Source organism: Terrapene carolina, unplaced genomic scaffold, assembly GCF_002925995.2.
Source record: "Terrapene carolina triunguis isolate 2854851 unplaced genomic scaffold, T_m_triunguis-2.0 Scaffold67, whole genome shotgun sequence".
In the NCBI taxonomy this organism is placed as follows: Eukaryota; Metazoa; Chordata; order Testudines; family Emydidae; genus Terrapene; species Terrapene triunguis.
Window position 1 is genome coordinate 702006 of NW_020664418.1, and position 16145 is coordinate 718150.

The 16145-nt window shown below is 46.4% G+C and overlaps 1 protein-coding gene across 1 annotated transcript in view; it reads left to right on the forward strand.

Annotated features, from left to right (window-relative positions):
- RAB40C (RAB40C, member RAS oncogene family) overlaps positions 1-16145 on the forward strand; it is a 71636-nt gene that overhangs the window by 48391 nt on the left and 7100 nt on the right. The window contains exons 2-3 of the mRNA XM_029910730.1: positions 1969-2032; positions 2602-2662. Of these exons, the coding sequence (XP_029766590.1) occupies positions 1969-2032; positions 2602-2662 (125 nt within the window). The remainder of the gene's footprint in view (positions 1-1968; positions 2033-2601; positions 2663-16145) is intronic.

A 16145-nucleotide genomic window follows, 5' to 3' on the forward strand; every position in this document is an offset into this window, starting at 1 on the left:
AAGCAAGTCACAAAGTTCCATGAAAGTGCCCTTACGCATGCGAAAGTTTCGCAGCCACTGGGCATCGTCCCAGACCTGCAACACGATGCGGTCCCACCAGTCTGTGCTTGTTTCCCGGGCCCAGAATCGGCGGTCCACGGCATGAACCTGCCCCAGTAACACCATGATTTCCACATTGCTCGGGCCTGTGCCTTGTGAGAGGTCCATGTCAATTTCCTCATCACTATCGTCGCCGCGCTGCAATCGCCTCCTCCTCAGCTGGTCCTGGTTTTGCTTTGGCATGTCCAGGAGGCTCTGCATATACTCCAGGACAATGCGCGTGGTGTTCATAGTGCTCATAATTGCCGCGGTGATCTGAGCGGGCTCCATGATCCCAGTGCTGGCTATGGCGTCTGGTCTGAAAAAAGGCGCGAAAGTAGTATCTGACGGACCAGGGGAAGAAGGGAGGGAGGGAGGGAGGGAGGGGCGAGTGACGACATGGCGTACAGGTACAGGGAATTAAAATCAAGAAAGGTGGCTTTGCATCAGGGAGAAACACAAACAACTGTCACACAGAATGGCCCCCCCCAAAGATTGAACTCAAAAGCCTGGGTTTAGCAGGAGGGAGGGGGGAAGCAAATGAATACAGAATAAATCTATTTTTTACATCTTAAGACGACAGTGCAGCATGACTGATAGCCCTCGGCATTGTCTGGGTGCTTGGTAGCAATGTAACCCTACGTGTGCCAGCCACATGTCTGCCAGCACCCAGATCGCCCTCGGCCTTTTCTGGGTGCTTAGCAGACAATACTTGGCAGAAAATAGTATACTACGACTGGTAGCCATCATCGTCCAACGAGGACGGTTAAAGGCAAGGGGTTGCTGCTGTGTAGCAATATATGCTGTACAGTAGCCAGAAGGATCGGTAAAGGCGCTCAGGCTACAATAATCTATGAGCATTTCAGGCAACATGTCCGACGAGGACGGTTACCAGTCGTAATAAACCATCTACTGCCAAAAGGCAAGGGGCTGGTGCAATGCAGCCCTACGGCTGCCAACCCCACAGCTACCAGCATCCCGATCGCCGATGAAGGCTACCAGTCATGCTGCACCGTCTACCGCCAAAAGGCAGTAAGCTGCTGCTGCTGTTTAGCAATGCAGTCCCACGTTTGCCGGCACCCGGAAGACATATGGTGACGGTGAGCTGAGCTGAGCGGGCTCAATGCTTGGCGTGGTATGTTGTCTGCACTGGTAACCCAGGTAAAAAGGCGCGAATCTATTGTCTGCCGTTGCTGTGACGGCGGGGGAGGGGCCTGACGCAATGTACCCAGAACCCCCCGCGGCACTGCTTTGCATCATTCGGGCATTGCTATCTCAACCCATAATTCCAATGGGCGCCGGAGACTCCGGGAACTGTGGGATAGGTACCATAGTGCAATGCGCCGGAAGTCAATGCTAGCCTCGGTACTGTGGACGCGGTCCGCCGACTTCATGCACTTAGAGCATTTTATGTAGGGACACACACAATCGGCTGCATACAACCGGTTTCTATAAAACCGGCTTCTATAAATCCGACCTAATTTTGTAGTGTAGACATACCCATAGTGGCCAAGGAGGATTGGGTGTAAAGGTCTCTCCTACAGCCAGAAAGGGTCACTGATACACCTTCCTTTTAGTAAGGGCTTCTGAACTGATGAGCTCAAGAAGGACTCTCTCATTGGCCCCCTTTTTTTTTTTTTTTTAAGTTTAAATAAAAATATTAAGAAGGTAGGCTAGGTCTGCACCAGAGAAGGGATTCCTAGCCCAGTCTCACTCGGAGCTGAGCGAAATTAAAGAGAAGATGCTTTGCTCTTTTGAATAGTGACTCGGTTTGTCTCTTGTCAAGGAGAGGGCTGCAGGTTTGTTGTGGATACGCTGTTTTTCCTGTTTTGTCCATGACTTGTCTTTGTCTCTGTGACTCACCCTGCAGCAATTGCTCCTGTCCCACAGGGCTGGACCTGGCTCTTCACTCTGTGTATGGTGACCTGGTGTGCAGGATCACAGCACCGCTCATGTTTGGCCCATCATCATGACGAGGGGGCAGCCAGGCCAAACTTGAGTGGTGCTGTGACTCTGTGTGCCAAGTCACCATGCTCAGAGTGGGGAGCCGCCCCTGCAGGGTGAGTGCAGGATGGGCTTGCTCTTCAGCCCCCTTGCTGCGACCCCTCCTTATCAATCACAGCATTTTCTATTAAAAATCCCCAAATCCGTGATTTTTACTAAATTTACCATGACTGCTTTGTAATTTTTGATTAAAAAAATGCTGTGACAAATCAGCAGCCCTAATCATGGAGTAGTGCTGAGAAGGTGCAAATAGAGAACTGCTCCACAGGAAGGATGATGACTGCAGCAGGGGACTTCCTGGTATATCCTAAAGGTGGTCACCTACTGGGGAGGAAAAACTTTCCAAAATCATGTAAAAGTATCTTGCTGAGCAGCCAGGTACTATGCACGTACAAAGAGATCAGGTGTGATTCACTGATGGATTGGTTCGTACTTCAGTCTCCCGTCAGCAGTGTCAGTAGGGGGTTCTCCAGACTTGTCTGTCTAACTCTTCTCAATTTGTTGGATTTTCTGTTTCAGGGACACATCTGGCCAGGGGAGGTTCTGCACCATTTTCAGATCCTACTCCAGAGGCGCTCAGGTAAGCACTACCAGCATTGCTACGCTGGACTGGGCCTGCTCACCATCAAAGTTCTCCAGACTAATGGGAAGCAAGTTAATGCCCAACAGCACCATCCAGCATCTCGTGTTTCCCTTCCAATGTCCTGGCCCTGCCCTTCTGATCAGCATATGTACAAATGGGGGTGTCACAGGGCGGGACTCATCAGTGCGGCGCCTCCTGCTGGTTGTCCAGGGAATTAAGATTTCCAGCCTCCGGAGTGCCCTCTGCAGGCCGGTGTCCCACTTGCCACTGGGCCCGAGTCCCTCCTGGACCCCAGTGCCCCTTTCAGGCCAGGGTTGGCAGTAGCCCCACAGATCTAGGTCTCCCCTCCCCGGGGAACCCCCATCCTCTGTCCCCACCTCGCCTCAGACTATGGCTACTGCCAGTCTCGATTTAGCCCCCGTTCACTGGGGCAGACTGCAGTGTAAATGCCACTCATCACCGGCAAGGGGAGTTTGGACCTGCTGCCTCTGCCTACCCTTGGGCTGCCCCTCTGCAACTCCAGTACCCTTTCCGGCCTTTAACAAGGCCTGCAGCCTGGGGGGTTTCCAGGCTGGAGCTCTCCCAGCTCCTCTAGCCTTTCCCCAGCCCTGCTCCACTTTAGGTACTCTTTCTCAGCTCCCAGGGAGCCAGGCCCTCCTCTCTCAGCAAGCTAGAGAGAGACTGTCTGCTCCTGGCCCACTGCCCTCTTATAAGGGCCAGCTGAGCCCTGATTGGGGTGTGGCCACAGCTGAGGCTGCTTCCCCAATCAGCCTTTCCCCAGCCACAGCCCTCCCCAGGGCTGCTTTTAACCCCTCCGGGGAGGAGCGGGGTGACTTTCTCCAAGGGGCTGACGTATGCTATTGCAGTGGAATACAAACAGTGCTCCACTGTACTAGGTAGCACACTGTAGATGGGCTGAAGCGGCATGGTTACTAGTATATGGATCATGTGGGGCAGTCTTTGCACGGGATCTGGATTAGGGTTAGGTTGGAGTTCAGGATTTTGGCTGAAAGCTGACTTGGGAAGCCTCAAATGACAGCAAACTCATGAGATCAGCTTTCCCTAGTCTGTGCCAGTTCCAGAAAATGAGCCTCTTCAGTTTATGTACTTGACCCAGGCCTTAAACGAGAAGGGCTGGTTCAGATCTGATACCTCAGTCCTTAAAACACGGGGGATGAAGGTTTAGAATGTTAATGCTGGGGGAATTTTACGCATAGTATTTTAAAATTCTGCATATTTTATTTGTCAAAATAACACAATATAATCATTCCAGTTTCAATTATTTTGGTAATTTATTTCAAAATACCTGTCAACAAGTATGTCAACAATACAGACAACAGCAAAAAAAGATTTCCCTCAGGAGTAGAGAGTTAACTTAGGCTGCTCATTTCTCTGGCCTAGAGGGGCTTTGGAAAATATCCCTCTGACTTCTTTTCAAGAACCAGTTGCTCTCTAAAGGCTCACTGACTGGACCCAGTACATCCAGCAATTATCTAAGGCCTCCTCCTCTGAATTTCTGCCACTTCAACTTTATCTCTCACTGTTTTTGCTCTTTGGATTTCACTACCCACAGCTGTAAGCTACTTTTCTAGCTGGGAAGGCCATCATGCCTTCTTTCCTTAGGACTTCCTACAAATGTACTTGAGATCTAGACATGCGAGCACTAGACTGCATACCATGTGCGGTCTCCTCCAAGTGTCACATTTAGTTCTTGTACGTAAAAACTTCTAGTGTTGTGGATGGTTCTGTGGGTGCCTCTTTGGCTGCTGCTAACTCTATGGTTCTCTCAATGAGGAGCAGCAGCAGTTAATGCTATGATTTGTGTGGGGGGGGGGGGAATGGGGGCGGGGGGCACAGAGTTCCTGTACATGCACATCTAATACAATACAGGAACTTTAAGGTTAACTCCCCTTCCTGCCCCTCAGCAAGTTCTGCCCCAAAGTTGCATTCCAGAGAGATCTAGAAGAACTTCACTCCTGGTAAAAACATATGTAGTCAGGACAGGTCTTTGTCCCATCCAACTTCTGATGCCATGTGGTATTTTGATGATCAAATGAAATTTGACCAAAACTTTCAGTCCCAAATGGAGCATTTTCTTAGGCAGTAGCTTCCCTCCCTCCCCTATACAAGAGTGTTGGGTGTTTCCTTTGAATGGCAGAGTCTAGAACTGCTGGTGTTTGCACACATCCAACAATGCCTGCACCAGCACTCCACAGTGACCAATAAAAGCTTGAAAGTGTTTATCTATATGGAAAGTATGCCTCACTTACCTTCCCTGCATACCTTGCCACCGTGGAGCAGTCTGTGAGGAATGTGATTTTTAGCCCAGCCCTTACAGCTGATCTGGGTGGAGGGCGTCATTTTAGTGTAAACAAAGGACTGTGTGCAGGGATGTAGATAGAGTTGCCAGCCAGCAGGGGGCTTATGTAGCAAGGTACAACTTCTGTCTTCCTCAAAATCTCTGGATTCTGCACAGCTTGTAACTTCCCTTTACACGGGTGCACCCCTTTTGCTTGTTAAGTGATCCTAAAGGTTGAGTGAAAATAGTGAGTGAGCTGACCTATTAAAAAGCAAAAGGATACTAAATGAAAATCTCTCTGCAGCATGTGAATGCAATTTCCACTGCAACCTCATAGCATTGTTCTCATGAGACAACCGTTTGTGTGTGAAACTTGGGCACTTTTTGGAGGCTAAGGACAGAAAGCCCAGGGATCCTTCCACTATGTGGTTTATAATAGAACCTTCACTCAATACTAGTAGCTGAAAGCCCATGCTGTAATTTGTAAAGTCATGTGTTTAAAAAAAAAAGGCTGAGAACTTAGAAATTAGGCAGTTACAGACCACAAATCCCTGTAATGATTGCACCTGGTCATATTCTAAACAAAAATAGCTTTTAACCATTTTTGTAGCTGTTTCCATCACTTCACACTGAATCAACAGCCGCTCTAGGATTCAGAGTGACACATAGTGTGACGTTCTTGAAATCATATTATATAGAGAAATAGGGCGATCACTAATTCTAAATTTTAGCAGCTGCCTTCAGTTTGGTGCCTACTGTCCTTTGTAGTGTAGAATGCACTGTGTAGCCTGAGCTTTCACTGAAATATTTGTGCAGATCTCAGGGTGCCTTTGTATCGAGACTAAGACATTGCAGAATGATGTCCCTTTAAATAAATTATGCCCACTGTTTCTCATGAAGCTGGCCTCATGTTTCAGGAAAAGGGCTGTTCTAGTTTAAACTGCTCTTTAAGAAGCCAAGCAAAGGGATGGGACTGGTTGCATCAGAAGGCTGAATTTGCTGCAAGGATGGGCTTTGGTGCATTAATTTCTTAGCACCACCTTCTGGCTCTTGAAAAGGCTCCTACAGACTTCGCACTAGACTGGCACCTCTGCCCTTTCCTCTGATTGAAAGCTACCATGCACCAAGAGCCAAGTCTCAGGATCCTAGGTATAAATGCCAAGCAGCCGCTTGATCTGAGAAGCATCTCCTCTTCAGGGAGGTTTGGACTGTGGTGTGGAGAATGAATGGAGTGGGGAGAGCAAAACCTCTGTGGAAGTTTCCTTAAGAAATTTGGTCCTAATTACCATGGACTGGGAAGCAATCTCAGAATGGGAAGAGAATCTGCCTTGACAATTCCCTTTCCCATACCATACATCTTCTCATTCAGCCTGAGCTCTGGATTGTGAGAGGAGATTAGTCTGCATTAACAAGAAGGCATCATGTGTTTTGAACACTTTGCTGTATCTCCAGATTGCACACTGTCAGCGTTTCTGAGTCACTGGACTTGGTAAACAACATTACACACTTTTATGGGCCACCTCAGTTGGGCACGTGCACTGTTCTTCTGGAAAAAGTCAGTAATTAGAAGTATCAGGATTCAGACCTCATTGTCCAAGATTAGCCAATTTCAGATATTGGACAATGAAGAATAGTCCCCTTTTCAGCCTAAGCAAACAAGCCCACCTGACTAAATGGGGCTTGGCGCCATGGACAAATGATTGGAGTACAGTAGGGCAAGTGACAAAGCCATGCCATCTCCTTTGACAAGGAATAGGTGACTTAACTCACTTGGCTACCTACTGCTTTAAAAAGGTTTGTCTAGGCTTGAAGGAAAGCAGTACCAAGTTGCAGGTTTAAGAGCCTAGCCAAAAGGGCTTTAAAATGCTGTAACAGTGATGTAGGCCAGTAGAACATTAGGCTAAATTCTTTAGGCCAGGGGTTGGCAACCTGCGTGCCGCATGCATGCCAAAGACAGCAAGCGAGCTGATTTTTGATGGCACACTTCTGCCTGCCGGGGTCCTGGCCCCACTCAGCCCTCCCGCCCACCGATTTCTCCTGCGGGGGCGGGAGGCAGAAGCTTGGTCATGCTGGCAGCCAAGCTCCCCCCTCCCCCACTTCTTCCCCCAGCATGGTGCTTTCCTCTCCCTGCCGCCGATTAGCTGATCGCCCTTGCGAGGGGAAGGGGAAGCAGAGCCGAGCCGCAGCATGCTTGCTGCTCCAGGGAGGAGGCAGAGAAGAGGTGGGGACGGGGCATATCCCCTCCAGCCCCCTGCCGTGAGCATCCGCACGAGCCAAGCACCCCAGCCCCCTGTCCTGACCCCTGAACCCCCCCACACACACACCCAGCCTTCTGCCCTGACCCCTGCACCCCCTCACACACCTCCAGCCCCCGTTCTGACTCCTGCACCCCCCACAGATACCCAGCCCCGCCACACCCATGCCCTGACTCTTGCACCACCACCCCATATCCCCACCCCCACCCTGAGCACCAAACGGGAGCTCCTGCACGCGCGTGCGCACACACACACACACACCCATTCCCACCTGCACCCCCAGTCTGGGGTCCCTGCCCTGACCCCTGCACCCCCACACACACACATTCCCAGCCCTCTGTCCTGACCCCCCCCACAGCCCTCTGCCCTGACCCCTGCACACCCTCACACATCTCCAGCCCCTGTTCTGACTCTTGCACCCCCCACACATACCCAGCCCCCCCCCCCCCCCCCCCCCCCCCCCCCCCCCCCCCCCCCCCCACATTCCCACCCCCACCCTGAGCACCAAACGGGAGCTCCTGCACCCCCCGCACACACACACACACACACACATTCCCTCCTGCACCCCCAGTCTGGCGTCCCGGCTGCTGGCCCCTTGCCAGCCGGGGTTCCGCAGGCCCTGCTCAGCCCGCTGCTGAGCTAGGTGAACGGAACCCCAGGCCGGCAGCAGGCTGAGTGGGCCGGCGGCGTAAGATCAGCATTTTAATTTAATTTTAAATTAAGCTTCTTAAACACTTTGAAAACCTTGTTTACTTTACATACAACAATAGTTTAGTTATATAATATAGACTTATAGAGAGAGACCTTCTAAAAAACATTAAAATGTATTACCGGCACGTGAAACCTTAAATTAGAGTGAATAAGTGAAGACTCGGCACACCACTTCTGAAAGGTTGCCGACCCCTGCTTTAGGCTGTGGTCTGAAATGCTGCCTTTGTCTCTTAGTGTTCATTAGTTAAGAATTGTGCGTTTCTCCCTAACTGGGTCTTCATCAGAATTAACAATAGGCTGTTGCAGGCAGTGTTGCCTAGTGGCTAGAACAGGTGACTCTTGGGACATTTGCATTCTAGTCCTAATTCTTCTCCTGAATATGAGACATCTACAAGGCACTCCAGCCTATCTGTGCCTCCATTTTCTCATCTGTGAAAGCCTCACTATGGGCTCCCCCCCAGTACTTTAAGAGCCTCTTTTTAAGTAGCCCTGTACCTGCCCCTGAGCCCCCTGCCAGTTTTTGTGGTGGTAGAATGTCATTTTTCCTCTTCACTGTTGGATGAAAGGTGCATACAGACAGGGGAAACTGACTACAAGGAAACAGAAAAGCAGAGTAGTCACAAATGGCAACATTTTCAAGAGCATCTAAATCCCATTTTCAAAGTGATTTGAGCACTGTGAAACTCAGGGAGATTTAGGTACTCTTGTAAACTTTACCCAAAACTCTGTCAAATACACACTCAATAACCTAACTGGAAATACTTTGGTCTCTAATCTTTTCTGTTAATAGTGACCTTGGATGGTACAAATAATAGTTACAAACTGTTCAGATGGAATGTGTGATTAAGTTGGTGTCCTAACTTGAACAGCCCCCTATTGCCCCTCCCCATATTTGGGATGGGGAAGATCCAACACATGTAAATCACAGCCTGGGGCTGTGCATCTGTGTAGTAGGGGCTGCCATTCCTGTCGTAACTGTGCCAAATAGCTCACCACCTGGAATAATTGTCCACTGAGGGTACAGCGCTCTAATCTTTCTGACCTCTCTCCAGCTTGAATTTCTGCATCTACTGCAGAAAGGTCTTCATGGAAGCTATTCTGTAGTACCTCAATGTTCCTAGCCTCTGCTCTCACTACATGAATTTAAATTCTTGAGGCAGGGAAGAATGGGGAAGAATCACTGAAACCTGCGTGAGCAGCTTCCCAGCAGATGCTGTCAGTGCAGCTCAGGCTTCCGGAATTCAGGCAGAGAAAATAAATAGGAAAGAAGTGGTGTTGATGGCTAACTCCGTTGCTTTCATGTCAGAAGAGTGCTCCTAACAGACAGGTTAGGATGTCTGGAAAAGCAAACTGATCGCTGCCTTCTGGGGCTTGCTTGCTTTTTCCCCACCCTGCCTTTGCATGCTCTTTCTGATTGAAATGGGAGGGTGATGAGGGCTTTAGCTCTTCACGCTTGACAGCTAGCTGTTCCAGTTCCTATTTCTCCTTTTTTCTCATGCCTTTTTACAACTTCATCTGCCACTCATGTAACTAAGGGCTGATCTACAGTAAGCTGTAAGTCGACCTAAGTTATGCTATGTAAGTTACATAACTGAAGTCGATGTTACTTAGATCAACTTATAGCGGTGTCTACACCATGCTGTGTCAACAGGAGATGCTCTTCCACCGACTTAGTGGGTCTTCACCAGACCCGCTAAATCAACACCGCTGCATCGATCGCAGCAGTGCCAATTTAGCTGTAAGTATAGACAGGCCCTCAGCTACTTAGACCCACCATACTGATTTAACATCTTGGGGCTAGTGAGTTTGGACTGTACATAGATGTTTAAAATCCTACAAGGTTATATTCTAGTCAAAAGTGTGAGCAGCTAGCAAAAACCCTCAGTAGACCTGTAACTGTCACTATTAGGGCTCTTGCTAGTTGGCATTTGTACCTCAGGCTAAAATGCTCCTGATATTAAAGGGTTAAGTGTGTGAATTAGGCTCTCTCACTCTGCCAGGTTAATCTGACTTTTTGTTCGTAACCAAGGTATCAGTTCTGGAATTTCTGGCTTGTTCTTCAGTAGCACCTCTTATTCAAGGATCTCAAAGCATTTTTCTACATAAACATCAGTCAAGCCTCAAACAACCTTGTTTCTACCGCCAACAAGGTGAACATTTATTTCCATCTTATAGCCGGTTAAATTGAGGCAGGGGAACTGTGACTGGATCAAGGTGACCAGCAAAATATCGCAAAGTCAAGAACAGAATTTAGGGATCAGGATACCTTGTCCTCTACTCCATCTGCTAGAGTAGACCATGTACTAAAGAAAATAGACTTTGCCCAGAAGAGAAATAGCCAGCAGTAGCATACCTTAAGGCATCTAATTGCCTCCGAATTGATCCATGTTAAGCCTGCCATGGTGCAGTTAGCAAGCACCGCCATGGTTTCACCATATTTGAATAATTGTAGGATATGGGGCAGTGTCCACATTGCAGTTGTAATTGTAGGAGATTGCATAGGGGCCAGCTGATTACTGTTTGATTTTTAAATTTGTTTGCAACCTAGTGCGTGTCATAGCATTTCTCGGGGCTTAAAGCAAACAACTTGAGCAAGGGCCTGCTGTCATTGTACACTTTCACATCTCTGACAGTAGTGCAAATACAACTTAGTCTGCCAGATCAGAGTGACCTGGGAAGCATTTTGACAGCAGTAACTTTTGAGGCACATAACTGGGCACTAAGCACGAACAAACCAGGTTCATTAGCTGAATTTTCAGAATTCTGATCAGCTGGGATCTAATAACAATCAGTAGAGCGCCAGTCTTCCCCTCCCTTCTGTAACCAGGGAGTTGGCACTCTAAACTGCCTTCTTGTTCATGGCACATCTTGTGTGACGCTCTCACTTGGGACCTTCTGATACCTGTGAAGATCATATTCCACTTACACTAATGAGCAGAAATTGCATCCTGTTAGGAAATCACCAGTCCTTTAGAAATGCAAATCTTGATTTTGAAGTTGTTTTATTTGCATGTGTATGTATTAAAAATAATGCCCGACATTCAGGGGGATGACTTAATACAAAGTAGTTGTTTATGTTGTTTAATTAACCGTTGCAGTGTCGCATACAGTACACATAGCATATTTAACTGTGTTTAAGATGGTGCAGAAATCTATATGCCATTTTGGCTTCTAGTCTTTTGCCTTTTTCTATTGTAAATCATTCTAGTCTGATGCTCACAACTAGTGTTCCTAAGCTTGTTATAAGAGTAGTAGGGAGTAAATAACATAGCAGCAATCATGTGGCTCTTTCAAGTATTGGATAGTTTCTAGTCTGGGGAGGAGCTATTCTTTTCAGCACCCTTGTGGATGCCAATAACTAAACTTGTTTCCACAGACACTGTGGAGACTCGAACAGCCATCCTTCACATTGGCTGTAATACACAGAGGTTCAAAGAATGTGCTACAGAAATTGTTCCAGACAGCTGTCTGCAGTTCATTTTTAATATGCATTCTAAGATTATTCCATGGGCAGCCTGGATCGGAGTCTCCAAGCTGCAGCCATAACACAATAAAAATATTGCTGAGCTCTGCCTAGTAACAACATTTCTGATCAGTGGCCTGTTTACCCAGTTGATGGTTTAACAGTATTTGGTGGGATACTGGAATTTTTGGCACCTTTTGCTGTTTCTCAGATGCTGGCTGTGCTCTGCCTTACAGCTGGTTAGATCCCAGCAGATATATGGGTTGTGTCAATCACTCAACTCAAGCCAAGGTGAGAGGAGGGGGCAAAGGACAAAATGTAACTGCTCTGGTTGCAGTAAATGCCTTCAGTGCTCCAGTTCAGAAGATTTTTCTACCCAGGTTACATGCGGCTTCCCCTGAACCAGAGACAAGGATAGGTGCTGTTCCCAGCCTTCCTTCCCAGCAGCCTTCTAGGGAGAGGGTTGCTAATGAATATCAAACTCTAGACAATTTACTATTAAATAGAATGCATCTGGGTTAAGCTGAGGCCTTTTGCAATCACATAATTTCCTAGTGCCTTGTTTTTCTCTTTGCTCTCTTGTATTTTTCTCTCTCTTTGCTCACTCATTAAATACTCAAAACACCATAGCAGAAATAACATGCATTGCACTGGTAGCCAGAACAAACACCCTGTCAAGACTTCATAGATCCTCACTCTTCAGTAGGCCCAATCTAGTCATCTCTAGCTAATGCAGTAGCAGCAGCTCTCCCTGGGACTCTGATTCCCCTGCCATTACAGGACTTTCCTGCTGCCTCCTCTAGGTTATGCAGAAATACCTTTTGGTGGTCGAGTGAAAATCAGCTTTAACTTCAGCACAGTTAAAATGTTTTAAAAATAAATGTGTAAGCACACTGCTTTATTATACAATAACAAATGACCATTCCTTTTTCATTGCATGTGTGTGCACATATACATGACATGGACACTTCCACTTAATAGAGAGGGAGAGAGACAAGCACACATTCATTCTTTGTGTTGTATTGGTGATACATACGCATGCCAAAAAGCCGAGCAGAACTTCATTTTCAAAATGCATCAGAAAATGTGGAACGAGGCAGGCTTAGGAATGCATCAGCCTCCTTCCATCTGAAATGAAGGTGAGTGAATGGATTGTGCAGGACAGGTAGGAAGGATGACCCATTGGCTAATGTACTGCCTTGGCAGTGAGGAGATCAGGGTTCAGTTCCCACCACTTCCTGTGTGACCTTGGACAAGTCACTTAATCTCCCTGTGCCTCAATTTGCTCATCTGCAAAATGGGGTTAATAACAATCTTTTACCTCTGAGGAGCACTATTAGGTTACAGACCCTTTTTTTGGTGAGGTGTACGATGATAACCATATAAGTACCTAGAGTGACAGACTGTACTACTTCTGATTAGCAAATAGTTGCACACTATGGCATTCTTCTGTTATTTAAAGTAACCTAAGAAATTCCATACAGATCATTATTTAGTGCCGTTATAAGTTGGAAAAGGGAGGCATTCAGTGAAGCAATGTCTAAGTTAGGATTGCCTGTGCAGCTCTATCCCAGGTCCTATTTGCATGTGTGTGCATAATAATATAACTCTGTCACTATTTTTTGTTCCAAATGAACAGTGAGTGAAACAGGGTTGTGTAATAAACTAAGCTAGTTTCCAAAGCACACCTGCCGAACTCATTGCATGGTCTGTAGGGTGTCAGGCATCGGGCAGAACAAAAGATAGGATTTAAAAAAAAAAAAAAAAAAGGTGCCTCGTGCAGACAGTAACATGCATCCTGTGCAGAAAAAAAGAGTGTGTGCTTATTCTATCCTAATGCACATACTGGGGGAATGGTGGCAGAGTGAAGGGTCACAGACAACTTTAACTTTGGTATTTCTTGATTTCTCTGTGTGTTTCACACTTGGCAATCTAAACTCCAGTCCACGTGTGCATGGAATTATAATATAAAGTACCTGTGTTGACAGTGGAGGAATACTTACTTCTTTCTTGAAGTCAAAGCAAGTATATAGCCTTGATCTTTCACTCAGCTACTGATAGTTTGGCACAATCTTCCTGGTGATGTATTGCATTGATGCACAATATTCCTCTTTGGAGCTGCCGTCCAAGATCTCCTTAGAGTGCTTAAATATGCTATCCTACAGCATATGTCTGGCAGAAAGACTCTCTCTTGACAAATTAGACCTCATGATGTTTCTACTGGCTAAGGGAATTTTGTCCACAAGTAAACAAGACAGCTGCATAATGTCTTCTATCTAATTGGTTTGCAGTTTAATCTTTTTTTAAAAAGAAATCCCACTTTCTGCTTCGTAAAGGAAAAGTTGTTTTCTCTTTTGGCTGCTTTTATTTATGAAGAAATCATGGAAAACCCCAAACCCTGTATGTTTACTTTGGGAGCACCTTAATTTTTGTCTTCTCTGTTTTAGTGGATGACTCCATAGAAGGCCACAGAACTGGAGTGATTTTTTTTTTCTTTTTTTTTTTTTAATCCTTACTTGATAGGAACTTTGCAAAATTGTTGAAGAAAATTTTCTTTTCTGCCCCCTCCTCCCTCTCCCCCTACATACATACACTTTCTCGATCTCACTGCCTGCTATTTATGACTGTAAAAATAATTATCAATCAGGTGCTTTAGGCAAAACTTTAAATTTTTAAAATGTTAACTTTTTCCCACTCAGGTGATTGTAAATAATGCAGATGGTCGTGATTTTTAACAACTTTCTCATGGCCTTATGCTTTGGCACACTGGGCCTTGGATAGATGTTCATCTTTCTGCAGGCGACAGAAATTCCCCATTAGTGGAGACTAATGAAGAGGAGTGGGCAGGCTTTGTAGAGAACAGAAGATGCTATGGATCAGGGCTATTGAACTGTATAGAAAGGGGAATTTAGAGTTGCTTTGAGAGGCATTGAAGAATACAGTAAAAGCTGGCGAGGCCTTAGCCCTTCCCCCACCCCACCCCCGAAACTCTCTTCATAAGCAAGGAAACCTATTTAAAGGGAAGCCCATTGTGAAAACACATGTTCTGCTGCACTCAGCATATGTTTTCCTTGTGCTATCCACAACTACAGAAGGGAGGTAAATATTGCAACTGCTTTATAAAATGGCTGGCAAATTTTGACTAAACTAGACAATAACAGTGGTACATGGTACAAATACTGACATAGCTAGAATGCCCCAGCAGGCATTACTCCAGTGCAGTGGTTCCCAAACAGGGGTACATGAACCCCTGGGGGTTTGTGAAATGTTACAGGGGGTTCTCGGGGAAAAAATTCCCTAATGGTGGACAGAGCTGTCCCTAGGGACCCCGGGCAGCACGGGGCCAGCAGCCCAGAGCCCCTGGACTTCCAAGAGCTAAGCAGATCAAAGCAAGCATCTCTATCACACTGAGGAGATTTCAGAGTAGCAGCCGTGTTAGTCTGTAACTGCAAAAAGAACAGGAATCCTTGTGGCAGCTTAGGGCAGGTCTACACTTACTTCCTGGTCTGGCCGTAAGCAATCGATCTTCTGGGATCGATCCCGGAAGTGCTCGCCGTCGACGCTGGTACTCCAGCTCGGCGAGAGGAGCACACAGCATCGACGGGGGAGCCTGCCTGCCGCGTCTGGACCCGCGGTAAGTTCGAACTAAGGTACTTCGAATTCAGCTACGTGAATTTGCGTACCTTAGTTCGAAGTGGGGGGTTAGTGTGGACCAGGCCTTAGAGACTAACAATTTATTTGAGCATAAGCTTTCATGGTGCCACAAGTATTCCTGTTCTTTTTACTGAGAAGATTTAAACTTCAAGTCTCCTTATAAGAAATGGAAAGGGAGGTGAATATTTTTTGCTGTTTTTAAAATTAAATAGGCAGCTAGTATTGTTTTTAAAATTATTATGAAGAACAAGTTTAAGCTTTGTTGTAACGTGCGTTGTTTGCCTGGACTGCTCAAGACCTGAATGCTTGTGTAGGAAGAACTCTTTGAGTTGGCTTCTTAAATACCTTCCTGCTGTTTCACATCTGATACTCCTTGATGAAACATAAGAGTCTTGTCTTATAACAGGCTTATTCAAAGTGATACAAGCTACGAAAGTGAGATCTTGAAAGAGTGTTGCCATTTTCATAATGTAATAAAAATACTGTAATGATAATAATTAATAATAGTGTGTAATAAACATCTCATTAAAAACAAAATTTATATTTCCAAGATCACTACTTTTATAATTTATACTCGGGTAAAGGAGAAAATCCCTGGAAATATTCGTTTTTAGGAGGGGGTTTGTGAGACTTGACATTTTAGTGAAAGGGGTTCACAGGTTGTTAAAGTTTGGGAACCACTGCTCCAGTGTAATCCAAACCACATGCTCTGCTCCTGCCCTGGGAGAACAGGAAGGAAAATCCCACCCCCTCCCTATACAGCTTTGTACAATTGACCTGGTGCATTATGGGATTTTGTTTAAAGTATTGGACATAGAACAAGGATACTGGAAGACTAGGTGGAGTTAGCGGTCTGATCTAGTACAGTAAATCCTGTGCTTCTAACTGAATGAAGCACTAATTTTGTGCAGTAGCACCAGTAAACCCCCCTGGTCTGTTGGAATATCCTGTAGGTCAGCTGACTTCTACCAGTTGGTACACTGAAATGTCAGTGCAGTCTTCAAAACTTCACTGCACTGCTTACAGATCCAGGGCGGAGGGTGCGGCGAGACTCTTTTCTCACTAAAGGGCAAGTTGTTTTGATTTGGGGCACACCCT